Source organism: Bufo bufo, chromosome 7 (genome assembly GCF_905171765.1).
Source record: "Bufo bufo chromosome 7, aBufBuf1.1, whole genome shotgun sequence".
In the NCBI taxonomy this organism is placed as follows: Eukaryota; Metazoa; Chordata; class Amphibia; order Anura; family Bufonidae; genus Bufo; species Bufo bufo.
The window spans coordinates 152,096,632-152,110,632 of NC_053395.1; the positions used below are offsets into that span (position 1 = coordinate 152,096,632).

The 14,001-nt window shown below is 40.0% G+C and overlaps 1 protein-coding gene across 2 annotated transcripts in view; it reads right to left on the reverse strand.

Moving 5' to 3' along the window:
* The window catches only part of SATB2 (SATB homeobox 2), a 193,752-nt gene that overhangs the window by 97,203 nt on the left and 82,548 nt on the right, over nt 1-14,001 (reverse strand). For both annotated transcript variants that reach the window (XM_040440087.1, XM_040440086.1), the window contains exons 6-7: nt 8,296-8,398; nt 740-1,206 (exon numbers count right to left, since the gene is read on the reverse strand). In XM_040440087.1, coding sequence (XP_040296021.1) covers nt 740-1,206; nt 8,296-8,398 — 570 coding nt within the window. The remainder of the gene's footprint in view (nt 1-739; nt 1,207-8,295; nt 8,399-14,001) is intronic.

Here is a 14,001-nt window from a genome sequence, read left to right on the forward strand (position 1 = left end):
TCTTAGGACATGTGTCCTTTCCTACAAAGACACACCCTTCTAGGTTAAGCCATGCCCTTTTAGATAACCCTAGAAAAGTCAAATTGCGCCAAATTGGATCATTTTTTTGCTAAATTTACACCAAAATCTAGTTGCACTCACATTAGTAAGTATGGGGCTGTATCTTGTATCCTTCCACTAAAATCACAAATTTAATCCTATATTCCCTTTAAATAATGTTACACTGATAATACAAATACAATTCAGAGGTTCTAATTAAAGTCAAGGTAAAACATCTAAACTTCATATGAGAGAGAGGGATACATGACATATTCTAATGTTAACTAAAGCACCTATGAAAGATTTATCTATATAGTGTATTAATTGAGGTTATACAGTGTGTCGTGCTGTGCTTTTCAGGACATTCATCAGCATGAAAAGAAATATATCATGAAAAATGCACTAAAATGCTTGATTAAAATCTCTCCTAATTCTTGAGTTACACTTCACATACTATGACCTACATTAGAATTTTCTAAAACATCTCATCTTGTCTTGAAATGAAATTTCCTGTGGGTATTTCCATCCATGTAGATCTGTTCAAGCAAATGATCAATACTGAGATCTAGGAAGTTTTTAATAGGGTGTATATTTTGAGTTTATAGGTGTTAAACAAAGGACATATGAGTCTTCATCTCTCTTCTACATATAAATTACATTCCTGTTTAGTAAATCGGTGTAAAATAGTATTACAATTTACCTGTGTGCGATTGAAGGCCACTCTTGCGAAAACGGCTTGAGACACACTTGCCCTTTTCAGCTCATCCCGGACTTGTTGGTAGATATCTGGAGACACTTCCACTGAAGAGTTGGTGGTTTCCACTGGTTTGACAGGTCTGGGAATTGGTGGATGATTTAGAAACTGCTGGTTGATGGCCTGAGGGTGTTGATGGGCTAAAAGTCTGCTGACAGCTATCTGCTGGTTTATTAAGTGTGCCATAGCTATTTGCTGTCGAACCAATGAAGGACTGAGCTGAGGAGACAAGAGTCCGGGGCTCATTATTGGCTGCAGGGTTGGTACTTGACTTCTAATCGGGGTGCTGTGATGAAGTGGACTATGAGGAGCTTGTTCATTGCTCTTTCCTAGGCTTGCCAGCTGGTTTAAATTTGAGAGGTGTGTTGGTCGTGGACCCAGTACGCAGTAATCTGTTAGGTTATCCCGTTCAACTAAAAATAAAAGAAAACCTTATAAAGACAGATGTACATAAGACTCATTATAAGACACAGATAAGATACTTGTTGCACTGTTAATTTAGACAATGATCATGTCACTTAGTAAACAAGCTGAATGTGAGGATTTGCCCCTGCATATGTAGACCACCAATGCAAATTTCAAAATGATTAGAAAGGAAACAATGTAACCCCCTTATCTAAAACAATGAAAACACCTAAAAATGATTACCGGAATGATTATGTGCTTCATATTCTTCTTTGGTTTATATAATGACCACTTAATAATACTTAAAGGGTTGCCGAGCTTAAAATAATTGTATAGCCTTTTAGCGAATTCTGAATTCAAGGGGTTCTCTGGGAATGATGGCCACCAGCAGCATGTCTCAGAATGGGAGCAGGGCTGGTTGCCTCCACTTGAAGAGCTGCCTAGGGAGGTGAGGGGCTGGTGATGCGATCCTGCCTATGTGCCATCATGGTTGAGCAGGCCCTTCTCTCTGGAGGACATGTCCCGTCTTGCATTACATAGACAACTGATTGATTTTATTTGTGCTCATATTTTCCTGTGGTAGCACTGCAAGGAAATGAGGAAACTGGACACTTTTTACTCCCAAGTTTTTCCACAGATAACAGCAGATCACTGAGGATCATTGTTTGCCAGGAGCAAATCATTGTTTGCCAGGAGCAGATCGCTGTTTAGATGGCATGATCTGCTGCCGGCAAACAATGACTTACTTGTCCACACGAACGAATAAACGACCATTTCACTCATTCGTCAGGTAATCGGCGACACCTTTACATCGGTAGACTATCGCTAATGAGCGTTTGTACTGTATGTGCACTCGTTAGCGATAATGTGCCCGAACATATGGCAGTGTAAAGGGGTCTTACGGAACCTTTCTAACAATTAGGGTTTCTTCAAAGCAGATAACACCGTTGAGTTAATTTGATAAGAACTAAAATTTTAACCATTTTGAAAAATACATTGCTTAAAAGTGTACCGTAGCTAAAAATCCTTTTTGCATAAAAATGTATATGTTTAGGAACTACAACTAGCATGTATAATAACGCAAGATATGTGATATTCTTATATATAGCACTAGAGACAAGCAGTCACTCTATTTCCTACCACAGATCATGCATTTTTGACAGATGGCAGCCACCACTTTAAATAAATTTGCATCATGCAAGTCATAAATTAGGGTCATAATACATATTACAACAATATTCCACAGGTATAAAACTGGATAGATGTTATCCCATAGGAACTTTTCAATTTACATTAAACACTTTTCCGATCTTTTAGTCTAATGAATACGTCAACACATTTGTCAGCCGTCAGATATGACACATGTCACATATTTAATGGAGATTCTTAGCAGAGAATTCTAATAGAATTTACATAAAATCACATAGAATATGACTATGGCTATGTTAGCTGTCTTACTGAACACCGAGGAAGCTCATATAAAAGGATATTATAGACACAAATAAAACAATAAAACTGGCAGATCTAGTGATATAATAAAATAGTACAATATTTCATGAAAAGTTAAAGTCGGACTCCCTCAGGTAGAGGTGATCTATATAAGTAGTAACTAGAAAAAAAAATTGGTCGATGACTTTGATTACGAACCATTTACTGTGCTCCAATTGTTGTACTGAACAAGACACTGACATCTAACCAAAAACAGACGAGATGAGATAGAAGAGAATCTAAACCGAGCCAATGTTTTAAATCTAGGGGTCGTATAACGAGAAACTCTTTAACAGTAATGAGCGGCAGGGGCTATATTCGAATTCACAATATTTCACGAATATTTCGTAGAATATTCGGCATATATTTGAGAATTCGAGATTATTTTATTGAATGCGAAAAATCAGCAATGTAAAAATCGCGTAATGTGAATTTGTAACGTGAAATACAGGCGTGGGTCACTTTGGCTAAATTTTTCAAGCTCCTAGAAGTTTCATGAGTTTCTCCTGAGACTAGAGAAAATAGTTGGCACGGCAGAACATTACAATAGCTATATATGCAGATAGAGTAAAGTGCTCTAATATATTCGCGAATGCACTAATCGGAATATTTTTTTCCACTGCGTGCAACTTCACATTTTAGCAGGTCTGACTACAGATTACTGATTGGTGCACTAAGTATTGTTGTGAACTTGACATTGCTTCCTTCTCATTGGTTCACAAACAAGAAGCAGAGAGGAATCATGAGTCCAGATGGAAAAAAAGACGAATATTCGATATAACGAATATATAGCGCTATATTTTTATGATTCTTGAAGTGGCGATATTTGCGCAAAAAAATTGCTATTCGAATATTTCCACTCAACACTACTCTTTAAGTGGGGTCATGAAATTGGATCAGCACTGTCTATTATATTCTAAGCATGTATGCATATTGTTGTTAATTTCTTTAAAGGGGTTGTCTGGTAATGTCTGGTATTGTGTGTGTGTGTGTGTGTGTGTGTGTTTGTGTGTGTTTCGTACAAGAGATGAGCGAATTTACTAAAATTCTTTTTGGTCTGATTCATCCAAATCGGCCAAGATATGAATCAATTCTACCTGAATCTAAAGGGATTTAACCACCTCAGCCCCCCTAGCTTAAACCCCCTTAAGGATCAGACCACTTTTTACAATTCTGCACTACACTACTTTCACGGTTTATTGCTCGGTCATACAACTTACCACCCAAATGAATTTTACCTCCTTTTCTTCTCACAAATACAGCTTTCTTTTGGTGGTATTTGATTGCTGCTAAGATTTTTCATTTTTCCGATATTAATCAAAATAGGCCGCAATTTTCTCAAAAAAAGTGTATTTTTAACCTTCTCTGGTTAAATTGTTCAAATATAATTACATTTCTATACAAGTTTGTGTCAGAATTTATTGTGCTACATGTCTTTGATAAAAAAAAATCCAATAAGTGTATATTTATTGGTTTGCGCAAAAGTTATAGCATTTACAAACTATGGTACAAAAATGTGAATTTCCGCATTTTGAAGCAGCTCTGACTTTCTGAGCACCTGTCATGTTTCTTGAGGTGCTAGAATGCCAGGATAGTATAAATACCCCCCAAATGACCCCATTTTAGAAAGAATACACCCTAAAGTATTCGCGGAGGGGCATGGTGAGTTCATGTATGATTAAATTTTTTATTTTTTTTCACAAGTTAGCGGAAAATGACACTTTCTGAAAAAAATAAAAATTAATAAAGTTTCCATTTCTGCTAACTTCTGGCAAAAAAATAAAAAATCTCCCACGGACTCACTATGCCCCTCAGTGAATACATTGGGGTGTCTACTTTCCAAAATGGGGTCATTTGTGGGGTGTGTTTACTGTTCTGGCATTTTGGGCGGGGCTAAATTGTGAGCAACCCTGTAAAGCCTAAAGCTACTCGTTGGACTTTCGGACCCTTTACGCACCTAGGCTGCAAAAAAGTGTCACACATGTGGTATCGACGTACTCAGGAGAAGTAGGGCAATGTGTTTTGGGGTGTATTTTTACATATACCCATGCTGGGTGAGAGAAATATCTCTGTAAATTGACTTAGGCCTCATGCACACGACCGTTGTTTGTGTCCGCATCCGAACCGCCGTTTTGCCGGCTTGGATGCGGACCCATTCATTTGAATGGGGCCGCAAAAGATGCGGACAGCACTCCGTGTGCTGTCCGCATCCGTGGCTCCGTTCCGCGGCCCCGCTAAAAAAATATAACATGTCCTATTCTTGTCCGCGCTTTGCTGACAAGAATAGGTATTTATATTGCCGGCGCCCGTTCCGTTCCGCAAATTGCGGAAGTCAACCCGGGCACCTTCCGTTTTTTGCGCATCCGCGGTCCGCAAAAAACGCCACGGTCGTGTGCATGAGGCCTTATATTGAGCATACGGGTAATGAGATTTTTTTTTTTCGTTCAGCCTCTGGGCTGAAAGAAAAAATGAACGGCACAGATTTCTTCATTCGCATCGATCAATGTGGATGAAAAAATCTCTGCCAAAAAATGTGCAAAAAAAAAAAAAGCAGCGATCGCTAATAAAGATCCAAAAAGCTCAAAAGTGATCTTTATAGCGCCGCAGCGATTTTACGGTGTTTTTGCAGTGATTAGAAAAAAAAACATTTCTGTCACTGCGGTGGGGCGGACTGAACGCAAGTGTGCGCACAAGATCAGGCCTGATTGGGCGAACAATGCGTTTTTTGTAGAGCCTAAGGTGACCCTAATGTACTGATATAGATCTGATTGCGATCAGTCTTGATCACTTTACAGATACTATATAGTACTAGTGCTGATTAGCGACAGCGATGACGCTAATCAGCGACTAATCAGTGACTGCGGTGCGGTGGGCGCTAACTACCTAACAAGTGGCTAACTAACTGGCGGTGATAAGGGACCCTTAGGCCCCATTCACACGTCCGCAATTCTGTTCTGCATTTTGCGGAACGTAATTGCGGACCCATTTATTTCTATGGGGACAGACTTTGTCCCGCTCGGATCCGCGGATCTGCACTTCCGGGTCTGCACTTCCGTTCCGCAAAAATATAGAACATGTCCTATTCTTGTCCGCAATTGCGGACAAGAAAAGGCATTTTCTATATAGTTCTGGCAGTGTGCGGATCCACAAAATGCGGAAAGCACATTGGCGGTGTCCGTGTTTTGTGGATCCGCGGATCCGTGGATCCGCGGATCCGTAAAACACATACGGACGTCTGAATGGAGCCTTACAGGGGGGTGATCAATGACAGGGGGGTGATCAGGGAGTCTATATGGGGTGATCAGGGATTAATAAGGGGTTAATAAGTGACAGGGGGGGTGTAGTGTAGTGTGGTGCTTGGTGCTACTTACAGAGCTGCCTGTGTCCTCTGGTGGTCGATCCAAGCAAAGGGACCACCAGAGGACCAGATAGCAGATATATCAGACGCTGTTAACAAAACAGTGTCTAATATACCTTTCTGATGTTAAAAAAATCACATCTACAGCTGCCAGCGAATGATCGCCGCTGGCAGGCTGTAGATCAACTCGTTTACCTTGCGATCTCGCGAGATGACGCATAGATGCGTCGAGAAGGAATAACCCGGCCGCCCGCAGGACGCATCCCTGCGTTAGGCGGTCGGGAGGTGGTTAAATACCCAGAAAATCTCTCTCTTTCTCAGAATTATTTCACAAATTTGTGTCAAATTTCTATCCTAAAGAATCAATTCACTCATCTCTAATTTGTACCTCCTCCAGATCTGATTCAGGTTTTGGCTTACAAATTCTGATGCAAAATACTTGCCAAATACTGTTTTGTTTTTTAATCATGCAAATCTTTCCCTGTCTCCCCAATATTTGCCCGAATTGAATCACCAAAATGTGGTTTACTATGGCTGAAGGTCTAAATGCTCATGTGCAGGTGAAATACATATGTTCAGTATGTGGACATACATTTTTTTAAGACCACATCCATACAGAATAAGATATATTTTATACAGATAACTATGAGGAAGCTGCTTCCACAAGCTACAGTTTACATATGGATCATTGATTCTTGTGTCAGCTTCTCCTTCCTGTCCTCTCTGATCACATCTACAGATTAACCACAGTCAAAATATAGTCATGGTTAGTATGGATAAAAAAGAGCTGTAGGGACAAGGCTAAAAAAAAGAAATAACCTTGGTAAGCTGTGTAAAGTATGTTTGCCCAGACCTGCCCTTTGTCCTTCATTGACAATGAAAAATGCTCAACAACCTGGAAAGGGGCATATTGAAGCTGGATACAAGACAGATAGCCCGGTAATAACAATTTCCTACAACAATGGCTTGTCTGATAGACGAAGCCTTACAAAGTAGCCATTATTTCCCTATCATGCGAGATTAGAAAGGGATGTATTTTCATGAAACAATTCTATTATTACCTTGTCTCATGGCACCCTTCTCTTTAGACAAGATTCTAAATTTTTGTAGCAGATCAAAAGCACTTGAACCCATTAAAAGCAAAGCCTGTTTACCTAACTCAACACCTTGGACCCTCTTCACTCACTTGTGTTCATGAGCTGGCTTAGTGAACAATGCAATATAAGAAAGCCAATGAGAGAGGCTTTTTAAATTGTAGGCAAAGTCTGAAAAACACGTCTCGGATCCTTGACCTCATTTACATCAAGATTTTTGTTCTGCAGACGTCGTATTGTGAAATTGTAGTCTTCGCTACAATTGTTTAATCAATTGAAACTAGAGTACAATTGTCACATTAAAGTAGTTATTAAAGGGGTCTCCAGGAATGATTTAAAATGGCAGCCAGAATGTGAGCAAGACATGTTGCCACCAATTGCACAGCTGCCAGGGGAGAGGCCTCACAACACACTGTGCCCTGGCACTAGCATATACTACATATTGTTGAGTTTTTCTTTCAGGCTGCTCAGCCATGATGGCATATCATGGACAGGATTGCATCATTATCATCTATTGTAGAGCAGTATACTGTGTAGTGAGGCGCCATCACCTTCCTAGGCAGCTCTGCAAGTGGAGTAACCAGTCCAACTCCTATTCTAGGACAGAGTGCTGCTGGCCATTATAAATCATTCCACGACAGCCACTTTAATTTAGTTCAATATTTAGGCAGACTAGATTTTACAACTTGTCCTGTGACTACTAAGGAAATGATGACCTCAGTTTGCTCAGGATCCTAGCATTCAGCAGTAGCATGGATAGTTGGAGAGCACTGATGGTGTCCAATTAAAACCTCTCCATCTCAATAGCTTCAACACCATGACAGTATAGGTGATAAACGTTGAATAAATGGTGGTACCAGAGAGGATCCCTAAGTGTCATTGCCCTGAAATAGAACAGTTATGTGTATGTTGGCCCACAACTCCATTCACTCCTAGAAGACTGAAGTAAGTCAGTCCCATAGAAGTGGATGAAGCAGTGGATGTACACACACACTATGACTCCATTCAGACAGGAAACCACTGTTGTCAGGAGTGTTGGGTGCTAGACCCCAGCAGTCCAAAATGTATCAGCTATCCTGTGCTTAAGTTATTAAAACCCTTATAAAAATGTTTTTAAATGCCTGTTTTAGGGAACAGAAAAGATTAAATAATATTACCTTTCATCTTCTTGAACTTCTTGTACCATCTCCCAAATTCATGGCATTTAGTAGATGACACATTGGCATAGTATGTACTGTTAACGATGGAGGAGATCATGCTCTGGAAGAGAGTACAGAAAAAAAGAAAGGATATTAAGTATGACTTGGTAGGCAGAGAATAGATCGATGAACATTGTGAGTGCTGTCTTGGCTACACATAGAGCAAACTGAGTCATGCAAAATTAGTTTCCTGAAGCCAAAGGTGGTCGCAATGCACGGTCACCGGCTGTGTGCCTACTGTCTGCAGATGCATACCCATTCACTTGAATGGGGTCCGTAATCCGCATCTGACAGTCCGCTTCGCAAAAAAGTAGTGCATGCACTACTTTTTTGTGGTGCAGAGGCACAGACAGAAAACCCACGGCAGCACTCCAAAGTGCTTCTGTGGGCTACCGATCTGTGCCTCCACTCTGCACCGCATCTTCCGCATTGTGGACCCATTTAAGTGAATGGGTCCTCATCCATGATACGGTGCGCACTGAAACTCATATATTGCGGACTCTGTATTTGTGGGCCGCAATATGGGCACATACCTGCTACGGTCGTGTGCATGAGTCCTGATTCATTATTTTTCTCTTTTGCCAAGGGTTAACATATCATTAATACAGCCTGTGCAGTTGCACATGGGTCCTATAGGCAAGAGGGGCCCATACCACTATAATAAGAGAGCACCAAGATTATCTTAGCACAAAATTACTGATAGATTTTTCAAAAGATCAACTAGACAGACATAATAGGGAACCAAGACAATGATGATGAACCTCTCACTTTTGATAAATAAACTTTTAAACAGCAAGGGGTCCACATACTATATTTGCACGGGGTCTCCTGATTCTCTATATCATCGATTTGGAAGCATTGTCTATGGAGACACCGCAACCTAAAAAAAAAATTCACGTAGGATTTTCTTGTAAATAGTTATGGAAGAGTAAACCACTTTGGGATGACATTGTAGACAGTGAAAGAATACCTGTGACCTCTCCTGACATGTCTGTTCTAGCAAAAGATTAATGTATTCCCCATGTAATAAAAAATGATAGAGCATCTGTTCTTCTGATTCTATGTTATACCATTCCTCGGTTATCCCTATGTGAAGCTTATTAATGCATTGCCAGTAGTTTTCAATAAAGGTCCAGCTAGGTTTTACCACATAGCGACAGACTGTGCCGATACACATTCCAGAATGACAACACCTAGATGGACCTTTATTGCAGACTGCTGGCAGTTCATTCATAAATTTCAAGTCAGAATAATAGAGCAACGGCACAACATTGGTATATAAAAGATGCTCCAGAATTATCGGGACGTGAGTAGTTAGTGAAACAGACATGCTAGAAGAGGTCACAGGTCCTCTTCAAAGTTGGCTATACACCGTTAAGCACTCCTTTGACCAAGCTATTTCTGATGCCCCCATACACATGCACGCTTGTCTTAGAATGGATGCATTTTAGGGAAAGAGGAGTGCGTAAACCAAGAACAAAGAGATTAAACGCGCCCAATGCTCAAATAATTGGGAAAGAGTCGGGACGCTCTCGCATACTGTACATCAGATCACCAGTCAGTCCCACTGAAATCTGTAGGTTCGGCTGACAGTAATGGGCCTTTACATCGTTTGCCTGACCTTTCTACCATTGTTTTAGTTGTGTCTAGTAGAAAAATGTAAAGGATGTTAAGGATGTTGAAGGAGGGAAATTACCTTGATGTTCTTATCGATAAAGATAAGTGTAAAACCAAGAGGGCATCATCTGTGAGTTTAGGCAAGTTTACACGTCTCGATGTTACAGCTGATTGTTGGGAAAAAAGCGTTTCTTCCCGACAGTCGGCTGCTCGTTCAGTGAAGGAGACTGCTGCCATTACATGCAGCAATCTCCTTCACAGTATGAGGACGATGGATTGTTATTGCGATCACTCGTCCCCCTGCAGAATCATTGTTTCTGGGCAGAAGATCACTGTTTAGACCACACGATCTGCTGCCCAGAAATGATGATTAATGTGATTAAACGACAGGATCATCGGATGAACGAGCGTCAGATTCCTTGCTTTAGAAGGCTATACAAATCTCAGCAAAGGCACCAAGGCTTGTTCTTCTTATGATCTGCAATGACTGTATCCTTCTGTTTGAAACTTTAATTTAAAAATTTGTTCTTTTATTATATGAAATGTAATTTTGTTCCATGGTAAACTTCATTTACTTTTCACTCTGTTCGAGCACAGTAAATATGCAATCATGGCGGTGCCCTTAACACATGAAGTTTTTATGGAGACCTGGAAAGTGCATTCATAGTTTGGCAATGTGTAATGCAAATCTTGTTTAACTGTCTTTTATTGTTATATATTTTTATCTAATAAAAACGTTATAATTAATAGGGCAAATATTGATTTCCTTTTCCTTCTGCATGCACAATGAAGCTTTAATGTATAGATGTCAATGTTCGTGTCACCTGCTTTGCTGCCATTCTCTGTGTTAATAATATGTCACATATATTATCATTTCCTGCTGATCAATTTCAGGTTTTACCGATAAATATTTACTGTACCAGAAAAAGTATTTCCATGGAATAACATTGGAGGAAATATTATCTTCTGTGAAATTAATAACTAATAATATCTTCTTAAAGGGTTATTTTTGCACTTATTTATGAGAATAGTACTTTATGAGAAAAATACACACTAGCAGAAACATACTATTTATGCCTCATACATATGGAAAAGCTGTGTGGCAACATGCAGAGACCGCATGGTTCCATAGTAGGGCACTGCAACCATTGCCTCTATATGCTAATGCCCATTAAAAGGCATCTGATGGAATATGAGAGATTTTTTTTCATGGAGTCTGAAGGCGTCTATCCACAGAAAACTCTAAAGGAAATAAGAGACAAGCAGAGGTACATGCAGTATGGACCTATAAAGCTCTATGGGTGCATGAGCCCTAAAAGTATGTACCATACTTTATATAGATTTTTCCAGGGATAATCCATAAGTGCATGAACGGCCTGCTACATTTCGTTTGTCCTGTCAGGTGTAAACAGAGGATGTAAATGGCAAGAGGGTCAAGCTGTATAGGCCTCCCGGTGCATTCTGTTCTAGTAATACAGTTCACATTGTTTGCAGTATGCAGTAAAAAAAAAAATTTAAACTAAACTGTACCCAAAAATGTGATGTGAACCTAGAAATTAAATTTCTAAATATTCTCTTTTAATATTTGAAAAAAAGTTGACAGCTTTCTTGAATTGAGTTGGGAACTCCTGTAGGTAGCTATAACTATGACCATATTAGCGGTCACTAAGATTTTCCTGTTTTCCCATAGACATATAACTACAAAATAGGGGAGTGAAGTTAACAAGATTCCTCAAGGGCATTTTGTACTGAGGTTCCCTAGAACTGTACAGGGCACTGCTACTCTGCTTACCTTTTCCTGGTTTCTCCATCCAGGCAGCACATACCTGCCTTCTGCTCTACTATTCCCAGTGAGTCCAGCCACAGGAGTTGCTCTGCCCCTCCATGCAGACAGTGGCGAGCTTGCCGTCAAGGCGCCTCCTCCTATTCCTTCAGGCTCTTAAAGTACCAGCGCAGAACCTAATCTGCTGCAGCGTATGGTTGGCTGCCTTGGGGTACTTAAGGCACTTTCCCTTGTGGGAGAGTGCCTGAGCAATAGGTTTCGTTGCTTGCTAGTATCCTGCAAATGTGTGCTGTTCTGTTGCCTGCCCATGTCCTAACTTTCTGCCTGACTCCTGGATTTGGACCCTTTGTCTCATGCCTGACTTCCTACCTGTGCCTGAACACCTCTCTGTATATAACTTCGATGCCTGCCCTGACCTCAGACAGTGTACCATTTAACATGTACTCTGTGTATCATGACCTCCGCTTATTCCTGACTACAATTTTGCCTGACCCCTTGCTTCTCTGCACCTGTGTCTATGCCCCCCATGGGTCAGCTGTTCATCATACAGAAACTCCTCCAGGAGGTAGCAGCCTGGTGGTTTCCTTGCAATGAAGTCAAGATCCCTGTCTAGGGGTTAAAGGTGAAAACCAGGGGACTTCCAAGATAATGCCCTTAGGAGTAGCCCAAAGCCAAATCTGTTGGTTAACACAGTGTATCTACACCCACTGCCATATCAGATTCGGGGTGATAATACATTTATCAAATGTTATGTTTTTTTGTCTGTTTGTCTAAATATGGTAGTTATATTGTCTTTGACTCACAGGAACATATCATGTCCCCAAATGAGCATGATTAGTGTCTAATTTCTTAGGGGCAGACTGGCTAATGATAACGTTTTTTTATTTTATTTTATTGGCCAAAGTGCCTGTCTCTCTGAGCGTTCCTTATAGACTGAGACTGTCTGCCATGATAGTAATAGAAAATGTATTAACATACGTTATATATACACAGTTAATCTCTCTTCATTCTGAAAGGAAGGTTTTTTCAAAGTCCATGGGGACAGATAATCCTACTAACACTTTGGGCTTACAAGAGCTGAATTTGCGAGTAAATCCCCAATAAAAGAAAAAAGTTGCTTTCATGATATTTGTGTCACTTTAAATTCCCCCTTTTCTGGGGTCCCAAATCATTAGAGATGACATATGGAAGGACACACACATTAGACACAATGGCCGAGAACAATGATGATTTAGGAAGCAGAACCTAAAAGGTAAGATTAGATGGCCTGCCATGAATAATCCCATTAATGCTTCTCAGATGTTTCAGTTCTGCTTCCAACTGCAGCAAGACCACACAGCCAAGAGCCTGGGAACGTACGTGCTGCTACCCCAAGTACAACGCTTAGACTAATAAGGAGAATTAATATCAGTTATAGGAACGTGTCATTAGCACCTGTGCTGAAATTCACTGAGCGGAGAATGCTTTTAACCCTATCGACTCCACCCATTACAGAACACTGGGGCCACTATATTCTGGCATGTTCTTGTTTATGGTGTAAGTAGAGCATGTAGGATGGAAAGAGAAGTTGGAAAACAACATTCATTTAAGTATTCCATGTTTTGGTAGGATTTTGGCAACTTAAAGTAAATGCAAGCTCATTAACCTAATTTAATTAAATTATTGTGTAAATGAATAGGGTTGTCTCACAAGGACAGCCTCTTTTATGGCACTGGTCCATTTTCTATATCCTTGTGATCGGCTGTCATAGACAAGAGCAGCCATGTCTAGATGTATGTACATGATTGTAACAATGTACAATAAGGGGGGTCAATTATCAAACTGGTGTAAAGTAGAACTGTTTTAGTTGCCCATAGCAACCAATCAGATTCCTTCTTTCATTTTCCAAAGGAGCTGTCAAAAATGAAAGGAGGAATCTGATTGGAGGCTATGGGCAAAGACCAGGCACATAAGATTCTTAAAATCCCTGTGTTTCAGTATTTGACACAAATAATACTGCAGAAGAATTTAATCAGAAAGTGCCAAATAATTCAGAACTGTGAAAATGCAGAAATCCAAATGACTGAAAGTGGATATGAAGGAAAATGACTATGTGAACAGATCTTCGAAAGATAGGATGACGCATGAGGACACTAATACAGTCATATATTTAAATATTTGACATATGATTTTTTTATTACCAGGTAAATTGATATTGATCAACTTAAAGGGAACCTGTCACTCGCTAGTGTAATTTATTTTATATGCAGAATTGGGGCTTAAAA